This window comes from Pristiophorus japonicus, chromosome 12, assembly GCF_044704955.1.
Source record: "Pristiophorus japonicus isolate sPriJap1 chromosome 12, sPriJap1.hap1, whole genome shotgun sequence".
NCBI lineage: Eukaryota > Metazoa > Chordata > Chondrichthyes > Pristiophoridae > Pristiophorus > Pristiophorus japonicus.
The window spans coordinates 147,623,655-147,635,942 of record NC_091988.1 but is presented as its reverse complement, the minus strand read 5'-3'; the positions used below and the strand labels follow the sequence as shown (position 1 = coordinate 147,635,942).

At 43.1% G+C, this 12,288-nt stretch overlaps 1 protein-coding gene across 2 annotated transcripts in view; it reads left to right on the top strand.

Annotated features, from left to right (window-relative positions):
- The window catches only part of dpm1 (dolichyl-phosphate mannosyltransferase subunit 1, catalytic), a 75,463-nt gene that overhangs the window by 18,656 nt on the left and 44,519 nt on the right, over positions 1 to 12,288 (top strand). For both annotated transcript variants that reach the window (XM_070896035.1, XM_070896034.1), the window contains exon 2: positions 11,548 to 11,647. In XM_070896035.1, the coding sequence (XP_070752136.1) occupies positions 11,548 to 11,647 (100 nt within the window). The remainder of the gene's footprint in view (positions 1 to 11,547; positions 11,648 to 12,288) is intronic.

The following is a 12,288-nucleotide window of genomic DNA, read 5'->3' as shown; positions in this document are numbered from 1 at the left end:
GCCATCATGTATATACACAGTGTAAACCTTATTGATAGTTCATCAGGTAAACAAGTCTCCATCTTATGCAATTATACAGTGACTACACAGAGAGGAATGACAGTATACAATGTGGGCAGTCAGAAAGATGGAGTCCACAGGCAAAATTGAATCATATTGATTCACCTTGAGTATAGTGTGCATATAGGACAGGCCCCTTGTTATATGAGGAGAGATTGAGTAGACTAGGCCTATATTCTCGAGTTGACTAGGCCTATATTCTCTAGAGTTTAGAAAAATGAGAGGTGATCTCATTGAAACACACAATTCTTACAGGGCTTGACAAGGTAGATGCAGGGAGGATGTTTCCCCTGGCTGGGGAGTCTAGAACTGGGGTCACAGTCTCAGAATAAGGGATCGGCCATTTCGGACTGAGATGAGGAGAAATATCTTCACTCAGAGGATGGTGAATCTTTGGAATTGTCTAGCCCAAAAGGCTGTGGAGGCTCAGTATATTCAAGACAGATCAATAGAATTTTGGATATTAAGGGATATGGGGATAGTGCAGGTAAGTGGAGTTGAGGTAGAAGATCAGCGATGATCTTATTGAATGGCAGAGGAGGCTCAAGGGGCCGAATGGCCTACTTCTACTTCTATTTCTTATGTTCTAGGATAGCCACACAGATAGGCGAACTGTAAATTTGAATTTATTTAACCTGTTTCTATATGGAGTATGTTAGTACAAGGTCACTGTCACTTTTTTAAAATGCAGTGTTCCAGTCCAATAAACCTTGACTGGAGTTTGCTGCACAACTGTAAACATAGAACTTTAAAAGTTTTGCTGGTAGAGATTGCATTGCATCCTGTTTGGGGGAGGTAACATCCGGAAGGCGGGTATTTTATGCCAGGCGCAGAAGTCCCACCCCGCTCGAAAAATTCCAGTTACCGCCCTCGAAAGGAAGTGGATCGCAAAATCCACTTCCTTTCTGGGGCAATATTGTGTCGGATTGAGCGGGGCGCAGCGCTACGCACTGGACTGAGTAATGCTGCCGCATAGGAGGAGCTCTCCCCTTCATTAAAGGGGAGAGCCCAAGTTTCAAATTCTGCAGGTAAGAACCGGGACTCCGTGGACCACCGGAGAAAAGGGGTGCCATGCCAACAGCCTGGCACTCAGGCAGTTGGCACGGATCCCGCGATCACGGTGCCAATGGGTTACCAAAGAAAAATGGCGAATTAATTTTTAACATGGCCGCCACCTCCGCTTTAACTAGCGGCCTGCAGCACAGTTCACGTCCTCTGAAGTTGTCACTGGCATCGCCCAGTGCAGCTTCAGGGAGTGCTCCCCAATTTTTGTTCCGGGGCAAAAATAGGGTGCTGCGTATGGTGGTGATATTATCGCCGACGGAGCGGGATGCTACAGGTTACCACCGCGGAATTTAGCGGGAGTTGTTAGCGGCGCCACAACCGGGCAAAAAGTCGTTTGCGCCCGGAGGTGCAAACGACCTGAATTTCTAGGCCTTAATGTTCAAATTGATACAAATTACATTGTTTCTTCTATTTAGCCTTTGAATATAGCATCTTTGAAATGCACAACTCCCCACAGGAGGATTTTTGGCTGCAACTTAGCATTGAGTGGAACTAACATGGGGAAAATTGAAGGGGAGGTAACCCAGCAACTCTGATGAATATTCCAGCCTTTAGTTACAGAGCAAGATTGACCAAGCCCTGAGAGCAACTTGGCTGCCTGCCATCTCAGTCAGAAACTGTGAGACCTAAAATGGAGGAAGGAAAACCAGAGGAGGACATTTTTTTTTTGTGTTCAGATTTAATTGTTTAGTTTCTTGTGGATTAGGTAAACATGTAGCGCTATGAGAATATAATAAGGCGGCAGTGGAGAGAAAGATGAATTAAAAATATAGACTGAAATTGTGATGAGATTCATTTTTGCATTCATAAGTTTTTGCAGCTGTATTTCTTTTTTTTAAATAAATATATGACATCTTGAAGATGGTGATGAAGTACAGTTTCACAGGCATCAACAACCCTCTACTCACCTAAGTAGCTATTGTTTATTTGTAATCCTAGACAGAAATTGTCAACAGGCTATTGTACTTGGAGAGTACTGCAGTTAAAATGCCATCACCTGATGTCGACACACCTACTTTCTAGCAGGAAGTCACTTTAGCAATTCGGACTAGAAACTGTATTTTATTTCTCCTTCCCCCACCCCCTATTTCTACTGAGGTCAACTAACCCAGGACTTTAATGGTCTACAAGGCTCAGTAACATCAGTGTTGCATTTACGCACTTGGTTATTACAGTGGTGAATTTTAGTAATTGAAACTTGTATAATTGTAAGCTTACTGAGTTTAATTCATGTGTCTCAAATTTGTAATCTATAATAAGTAGAAAGAAGAAACTTGAATTTCGTGTTCAGGACATCCCAAAGTGCTTCATAGCCATTAGATTTTTTTGAAGTGCAGCCAATTTATGCTCAGCCAAGTCTTGCAAACAGCAAATGAATGAATAACCAGATAATCTGTGTTTGGTAGGGTTGTTTGAGGACACTAGGAGAACTCCCTGCTTTTCGAAGAATGATTATTTTACATACATCTGAGCTTGCAAATAGGGCCTTTGTTTAGCATCTGTTCCAAAAGATGGAGCTTCCAGTTGTGCAGCATTCTCTCAGTACTGCCCTAGAGTGTCAGCCTAGATTCTATGCTGAAGTCCAAAGTGGGCCATGAATCCACAACTTACTGATTCTGAGGCAAGTGTGGTACCAAAGGAACAAAGCTGACACTCTGGTAGAATCAAGTACGGCGTTGCTTTTTATAAAGATATTCAGCAAAAAGGAGCACTTTGAAATTAACTTGTAAGTCAGGAATAATGAATTGATAAATGTACTGGAGATAGTTGAGAATCGGTTAATTCAGTTCCATTTGTTTAGTTTCCTGATACAGTACACGATATTCATCATTATAATCAAACATTATCCTCCCAATTGAATCGCATTGATAAGTGCCACAATAAAACCATCATCATTTATTTAGCTCCTTTTAACGTAGTAAATACCCCAAGGTGCTACACAGAAAAGAAGCAGATGTCTAGTAGTGATAGAATATGGGGAGATGACCGCAAGTGTGGTCAGAGTTTTTGACATGGCTTTTTTTTAACGTTGGGGGGAGAGAGACAGGTGTTTGGATGGGGAGAGTTGGGCCATGATGGTTGAAAGCTCCCAGGTTGATGGAGTGGAGGGATGCACCAGAAGGTTGAAAGGCATTGACTGGGCTGTAGGCGTTTAGATTGCAGAGGTAGAATGGGGCAAGGCCGTAGGGTGAATTGTGAAGGAAGACGAGTATTTTGATTTCAGTGCATTGGGGAATAGGGAGCACGTGGAGGTTGACAAGTGATGGACGAGTGTGCAACAGAATGTAGGTAACTGACTTTTAAATGAGTTTTATTTTATGTAGGGTAGAGTTAGAGAGCCTAATAAAAATTGTCTGTGAAATTGAACCTGAAGATAAAAACATAGATAAGATTTCCAATGTCAGTGGGAATGAAGTAGAAGCGCAGATGGAAACATTGTAGAGGTAGAAGTAAGTAGTCCTGATAATGGCTAGGGTATGGCGTTTGAAGTTCAGCTCGGGGTCGAACAGGACACCAAGGATGCCTGCCATTGGGTTCAACTTGATTGAGCAGCCAGGGTGGAGGATGATGCAGTGGAAAAGATAGTTTTTGGCGAGAGCCAAATAGGAGTGGCTTGACTATAGCCGATGTTAAGTTGATTCATCCATGACCTGATGTTAGACAGGCAGTCTGACAGCACAATGGTGGCCGTGGACCTGAGGTTTGCCGTAGAGTTAAAACTCGCTGTTGTCAACATGCGTCTGGAACCTGACGCCATGCCTATAGATGATGTTGCTGAGAGGCAATGCAGTGACGTGTTGGCGACATCAGGACAGGTTGGAGGCCCACTGAGATGGATCATGAAAGAGAGGCTGGGGTGGTCAACACGGAGAGATTGAGGGGGCAAGAATAGCGCACCACAGTACAGCCGTGAAGGATACAATTGGTGACATTGACCAGAGTGGTCTCTGTTTTCAGAGCATAGAAATTGGACTGAAGATAGTTGGAGAGGTGAGCACGGAACTGAGTGGCAACAGTGTGTTCAAAGACCTTAGAAGCAAAGATGCATAGCGTATTGTATGGGAGAGGATATTTTAAATACTGTATGTTATTTGCAATTGTTCGGTGGCAAAAACAGGAAGGCAGATTATTATCTGAATGGTGACAGATTAGTAAAAGGGGAGGTGCAACGAGACCTGGGTGTCATAGTACATCAGTCATTGACGGTACAGCAGGCAGTAAAGAAGGCAAATGGCATGCTGGCCATTATAGCGAGAGCATTTGCGTATAGGAGCAGGGAGGTCTTGCTGCAGTTGTACAGGGCCATGGTGAGGCCACACCTTGAGCATTGTGTGCAGTTTTGGTCTCCTAATCTGAGGAAGGACATTCTTGCTATTGAGGGAGTGCAGTGAAGGTTCACCAGACTGATTCCCGGGATGGCAGGACTGACATATGAAGAAAGACTGGATCGACTAGGCTTATATTCACTGGAATTTAGAAGAACGAGAGGGGATCTCATAGAAACATATAAAATTCTGACAGGATTGGACAGGTTAGATGCAGGAAGAATGTTCCCGATGTTGGGGAAGTCCAGAACCAGGGGTCACAATCTAAGGATAAGGGGTAAGCCATTTAGGACCGAGATGAGGAGAATTGTGAACCTGTGGAATTCTCTACCACAGAAAGTTGTTGAGGCCAGTTCATTAGATATATTCAAAAGGGAATTAGATGTGGCCCTTACGGTTAAAGAGATCAAGGGGTATGGCGAGAAAGCAGGAATGGGGTCCTGAAGTTGCATGTTCAGCTATGAACTCATTGAATGGCGGTGCAGGCTCGAAGGGCCGAATGGCCTACTCCTGCACCTATTTTCGATGTTTCTATGTTTAAATATGTACTATTCAGCCTACTGAAATACTGAAAATTTTAGTGGTCTGACCAAAATGTTTGTAAAAAAGACTTAACTAGTTCTAATCACAGGGAACAAGGCAATTTATGTAAGGGAATCCACGTGGGGGATGGTAGGAAGTTTTTAAAATGCTTCTGCGTAAATGAAAGAAGTATTAAAAACCCATGCTTCAATGGAGGGGTTAGATATAATCTCTAAAATGTGATTGGATCCTAATGATGGTTCTGAAGTTTAGTTGAAAGGGTTCAGGTGGTTCCGAAAGGAAAGGATAGGTCAAAAAGGAGGAGTGAAGCTGTATTTGTAAAGACAATATAGTTGCAATAGAGAGGGAGGATGTTCATCAATAGGTTCTGGGGCAGCTGGTCCAAAGTTGATCCCTAGCATCTGCAGTAGATGTAGTAGCAATGGTAAAGCTTTATTCTGTTCTGTCAGCAGCAGAAAATGATTAAGGACCACTTGGGTCCTTTTTGAGAATGTTAGCAAGGCAGGATTTGGTTGAAATGCTGAATGTTACTTTGCACCTCTTTTCACTATTAAAGATGGTATTAGGATGCGAGTGGTGTTCGAGAGGAGTGATGCTATAAGTGACTCCATAGAAATAGGTGTATCATAGAATCATGGAAATTTATGGCACAGAAGGTCATTCGGCTCATCGTGTCTACACAGGTCGAAAAAGAGCTATCCAGCCTAATCCCACTTTCTAGCTCTTGGTCCACAGCCGTGCAGGTTACAACACTTCACATGTACTTTTTAAATGTGATGAGGGTTTCTGCCTCTACCATCCTTTTTAGGCAGTGCAATCCAGACCCCCACAACCCTCTGAGTGAAAACATTCTCCTCAACTCCCCTCTAATCCATCTACCGATTACTTTAAATCCATGTCCCCTGGTTATTAACCTCTCTGCTAAGGGAAATAGCTGCTTCCTATCCACTCTCTCTGGCAAATGAGGCAGAATCTCCATTTTTGACCTCCAAGAAATGGTTTTCGCCACAATTAAGACATTCAAGACTAATTGGGTTGATGGATAAGATTTAGCCCAGCTTGTTGAAGGAAAGGGAGAGATATGTGAACCAATGGTTCATATATATAGCTTCTTCTCTCCGTCCCAGACAGATTGCTCGGTCCTTGTAGAGGTGAAGTAAGCGAGAGCAAAGAGAGAAAGCTATGGCCATGCGGCCACCTTTTATATCCAAAGTCTGTTTGCCTTTTCTGGCCCAATAAAGTTTGTCCTTGTTTTAATGCTTCTGTCTGAATGGCCCATGTGTATTCCAGTGATGGCTGGTGATGGGACTTGCTTCCAACCGGTCTGGGGCTTAATGGCTTTCTATTGTTCTGGTTTCCTGCCTCTCTGGGTTATCTCATCCAGGTATTGGCTTGATCACTGACCAGTTCACATTGCTTAACAATGGACCCTCCAACTTTGCCCATTACCTGTGATGAGTTGCCTTCTCCTGGGCATGGTAACTTCCCAGACCACCCCCGCCCATCAGATGTGGATTTTGAGTATAACATGGAAAAGTACCTCCCACAACAGGCTGCCAGTTTTTTCTGCAGTGATAAATATTAAAATGCAATGTCCAGGTATCCAACAATCCTTAGGGAGCCGATACTTACAATACAGGGGCAGTGCCCGGGGACAGGGCACAGGGACAGTGTACAGGGGCCAGTGTGCGGGGTGGGCAGTGCCCTGGGACTGTGTACAGAGGCAGTGCTGCGAGCACCGCTGGAGCAGGCCAGGGAGTGGAAGGAGCAGCGTGGTGGCATACCACTCCAGGGAGCACCACGTGCTGGAGCAGGAGAACAACGGCAGTGAAGAGGGACGTCACTAAAGTCCAGGTCGGTGATTGGAGCGTGGGCAGGTACATCAGGAGCGGCAAGGTCGGGGCGAAGGAGAGACGAGAGATTGCAGAAAGACATGATCGAGGCCCAGGAGACGCATGAATTTGGGGCCTAGAAGAGGCGAGGGCCCAGGGGCTGCACGGGCCTGCCCACACTGCGATATGTGTGCGCACTAGGTCCGTGCAGCAGAGCTGGTCTCCAGTCGTCTTGGGTAATCCTTGCCATTGGACCAAGACCTAGCTCTGTCAAGCCCGTGTGGTGGCTGGTGTGCAACGGCCATCACACGTTTATATTAAAAAAAATCCAGGCACAGGCATCTTCCACCCTTCAAGATTTAGTTCGGGACCTTCATTGAATTTTAGGTCCTTCATTGAAACACGTGTGAACTTTTTGACGTGGAAGCAAGTCATCCTCAATTCGAGGGACTGCCTACGATATATAGCTTCTTGAGGTCTAGGCTAGTTCCAAAGATTCTGGGAATTGTAAACCTGTTAGCTCGTCATTAAGGCTGATTGTAGGGTTGATGCTGGAAGGCATTGTAAGGGTTGTTACTTATGATCACTCGGAAAGTTTGGTAGTTACTGAGGAATCTCAGCGTGGTTTTCAAAAATGGAGATCCTGTCTCACTAACCCGATTGAGTTTTTTGAGGAAGTGCTCAAATTAATGGTTGATGCCAGTCCAGTCGATGAGCTATACCGTGATTTCCAGAAAGATTTACTTCTGGAAATTTAGGCAATGTTGCCCAAGCAGCATTTATTGTCCACTCCTGGTTGCACTGAAAAGATGGTGGTGGGCTTTCTCCTTGAACCACGGCAGTCCTTGGGGTAACAGTGCTCCTGCTATGAGTGAAAGAGGAGCTGTCAAAGTAACAGTAGTGAGTTGCTGCAGTGCTTCCTGTAAATAGTACTTTCTGCAGCTTTAGTGCCCTGGTGATGGAGAGGATCAATATTAGTGGCAGGGATGCTGATCAAATGATATGCTCTGTTCTGGATGGTGTTGACTACTTGAGTGCTTTGTGGCTGCACCCATCCAGGCAATCACACTCCTGACTTGATTGGGATTGGTGGTCAGATATTATGTCAGGTAGAAAATGGTTGAAAACTTGTAAGGTCTGCAGAAAATCCATACTCATCATTAAGAACATTATAACATAAGAAATAGGAGCAGGAGTAGGCCATACGGCCCCTCGAGCCTGCTCCGCCATTCACTTATCCCCTTATTGTTTAAGAAACTGTCTATTTCTGTCTTAAATTTATTCAATGTTGCAGCTTCCACAGCTCTCTACGGCAGCAAATTCCACAGATTTACAATCCTCAGAGAAGAAATTTCTCTTCTTCTCTGTTTTAAATGGGTGGTCCCTTATTTTCAGATCGTGCCCTCTAGTTCTAGTCTCCCCCATCAGTGGAAACCTCCTCTCTGCATCCACCTTGTCAAGCCCCCTCACAATCTTATACGTTTCGATAAGATCACCTCTCATTCTTCTGAATTCCAATGAGTAAAGGCCCAACCTACTCAACCTTTCCTCATAAGTCAACCCCCTCATCCCTAGAATCAACCTAGTGAACCTTCTCTGAACTACCTCCAAAGCAAGTATATCCCTTTGTAAATATGGAAACCAAAACTGCACGCAGTATTCCAGGTGTGGCCTCGCCAATACTTTATATAGCTGTAGTAAGACTTCCCTGCTTTTATACTCCATCCCCTTTGCAATAAAGGCCAAGATACCATTGGCCTTCCTGATCACTTGCTTTACCTGCATACTATCCTTTTGTGTTTCATGCACAAGTACCCCCAGGTCCCGCTGTACTGCGGCACTTTGCATTTAAATAATAACTTGCTCTTTGATTTTTTCTTTTCTGCAAAACCTTACACTTTCCAACATTATAGTCCATCTGCCAAATATTTGCCCACTCACTTAGCCTGTCTATGCCCTTTTGCAGATTTTTTGTGCTCTCACACATTGCTTTTCCTCCCATCTTTGTATCGTCAGCAAACTTGGTTATGTTACACTCAGTCCCTTCTTCCAAGTCGTTAATATAGATTGTAAATAGTTGGGGTTCCAGCACTGATCCCTGCGGCACCGCAGGTTTCCAACCAGAGAATGAACCATTTATCCCGACCCTCTGTTCTCTATTAGTTATTCCAGAGGGTACTGACACTAAACGAACAATGGGAGTAGATCTGCATGGATCAGGTCAAAAACCGAGTTCTGCAAGGGTTTTTGTTGACGCTATTGTTTATAACATTTATTAATTATTTGGAAAAGCACATTGATGGAATCATCTACTAATTTGCAGATGACACAATAATGTGCACAGGAGTTGGGATGTTCAACCAAATAAATAGGCCAATTTAGTTAAATTAATGGAATAGGCCCATATGTGATTGATCTTCAGTATGGATAAGTACAATCTTGTGCATCTGGGTCTGGGATACTCCAAGCATGTGCACACAATGCAGGGGTACTCGCTAAAAATTATGAAACAGGCAAGGCATCTGGAAATCATACATAATTGAAGGTCCATAAACAGTGTGATGAGGCCATTGGGAAAGAAAGGTTTTGGGTTGTATTGCTAGGACAGTACAATATAAAATGTCTATACGTGGTCTGTATAAGGTCTTGTTACGCAGCAGTTGGAGTGGTGGGCAATATTGAGGCCGTGGAGAAAGTATAGAGGGGAGCAACTAAAATGATCCCCAGTCTTGAGACTTGCTTAACAGGATAGGTTCAAAGAATTTTCATAGAGAAACATAGTTGTGGAGAAGATATGATTGAGGTTTTTATAAGGGATTAGTCTGTTGAGATGCGTTCTTTTAAGATGACTGGTGAACTGGGACATATTTATTAAACGTGTTAGGTTAGACATTAGGAAGTATTTCCTTTCACAGAGTCAGTGCCCTCTGGAATAGATTACCAGAGCATATGGTGAGTATGGATGCTCTGCAGACCTTCAAAAAGGAGCCAGACATGTTCCTGAGAGAGGACATTTTCAAATAAAGAAGGTAAGTTAAAGGTTGATTAGGAATAGTAGGATTAAGAATTACCACGATTTTCTGGAGCTTTGCTTGATTGGCTTCGGAAGTTGGAGTGGAATTTACAAGACGTTTTCCTAAATTGGTCTCCGATTTATTGCCTCTCCCAGGAGATTGCATGACAAGCAGGATGAATAAATGAAGTGCTGGCACCTTGTCTGGTTGGGGTGGGCTTGATGGGCCAGGTAGTCTTTTTGTATAATTGTAAATAATGTTGAGTGTATGCAATTACTTTAATCTGAAAAATTCCACTTTTTAAAAAAAAAGTTTATTTTGATTTTAATGAAACCTAAGGTTTCATTTCATGACTATTTGAAACAATACGTAGGTCCTGGTGCTAACTTGAGGCAGGTTTTGGGATGGTGATGGCAACTCGCCCACTGCTCATTAAAATAATGCAAGGGCTATTTTAATTATATAATGGGGCTAAAATTCCGGTTGGAGGCTTCCTTCGGATGAATGCCCCTGACCCGAAATTCTTTTGCGAAAGTACCTGGTGGCGCCTTTGATTCCGATTGGAGGCCTTCATTCGATGTGCTGCGTATAGGAAGAGGACTTCCCCGTACGTGCGAAAAATCTGGAGTCACGTGGGCCTGGACCACCAATCACACTGCAGTATTCTCATTGATAATAATGGGAACTCCGCCTCTGAGTTCCCATTATTATCAATGAGAATAAACCCCTAAGACAAAAAATACAACATAATAAATAAATTAAATAAATAAATAAATAAAACACACCACATATTTAAAATTAATTGAAATAAAATTTCTAAGAGAATTTTTTTTTGAATTTTTAAAAAGAATGTGTTTTTAATACGGTTTAAAATAAACATCACAATGGACAGGGTTTTTAAACATAAAAAATGTGTTTTAAAATTTAATTTTTTTATGTTTTAAAACTCTCACGCTGGCAAAAGTAGGCTATGTGCCTGCTTTTACCAGGCATAAGAGTTTGAAAGACATTTGCTGGGCAAGAGTTTGGTAAATAGCTCAGTCTCACCCGCGTGAATGTCCTTCCTGCGGGGATGCGGAGGATCTGTCAAGAGAAATCTTGACCGATCGAAAAAGGCGTTTTTTGGCGCATGCATATTGCGCCCCGAAAACCAGCTTTTGCGGGGCCTTGCCGCGTCTGTCCGCACTTCGTACAGACCCGACGAGGCCGGAATTTCAGCCCTGATATATAATAAAAACAGAAAATGCTGGAAATCTTAGCGGGAGAGAAAAAGAGTTAACTTTTCAGGTCGATGACCCTTCGTCAGAACTATTTTAACTTTTTAAAAACTGGGTGGGGGTGGTGGGGGGGTTCTCGTTTTCAGGAAGGGGTGTGGTCTAAGTTAATTTTTGTGGGGCACATAGGAGCACCCCTGCTCAACCTGGTCCCACAAAACAAAGGGAAAATGCTTTGGACTCTTCTGCAGTTGATCTGCTCCAGATCAGTTCAACCTGGCGGGGAAAGCCATATCAGCTTCAGTTAAAATTACAGTTGGATCCCAATTATGTCATCGAGATCCGACATTCATATGTAGAGTGACCTCACCAGCTTTTTACAATTGAAAAGATCTCTTTTTGTTTGGCTGATCAATAAAAGTGATTTTTTTTTTTTGCCATGCAATATTATGCACTACATTAATAGTGATGTGTGTTTTGTTCCTCCTTGCAGTGGATTTGACTATGAAATTATAGTGATTGATGATGGAAGCCCTGATGGGACACTTGAGGTTGCCAAACAGTTGGAACAGATTTATGGATCTGATAAAATTGTAAGTATTTGGGCAGTATCTGTAAAGTAGCCGTATATGCTGAGCCTTTTTTTTTCGGGGAACTGGCGGTCTGTTGGGTTGTACAATCCTTTCACCTCTGGGACTTTTCTGAAATGAGTGTAAACTTAAACTGATGGGATGAAAATCACCTCTCTCTGACAGCTCCTAAGGGAACTGAGTTTGAGGCCAAAGTTGCTAGAACAGAACACCCCATAACTTGGCGCTGGCTGGCAGTTTCACAGTGACGGGACATAAGGATGGCTCTGACGGGAAACAGAAATTTTATCCTGTAGCAATACGAACATAAGAATCTAAAGAATGAAACAAGGCCGCTCAGCCATTCAAGGCCATCCAGCTACTGTCGTTCCATCTGGTTTTTGTGGTGCTGTAGTTAGTCCCATCTGCAATTCCCTCTGAATCCCTTAACCCCAAATCACAACTCCAATCGTCATTCTGTCCTAGGTTTAAACATAAAAACCTGTCTAGTTCTCTTTTGAAATAATCTACTGCATCATCATTTACTGGACAAAATGACAACTTTTTCCATTCATTAATTCAATATAAGCAGTTACTTCTGAACTTTTATTTAACTGGTAAATTCTGAACTGGATGTTCACAATCCTGACTTACTATAAAGAATT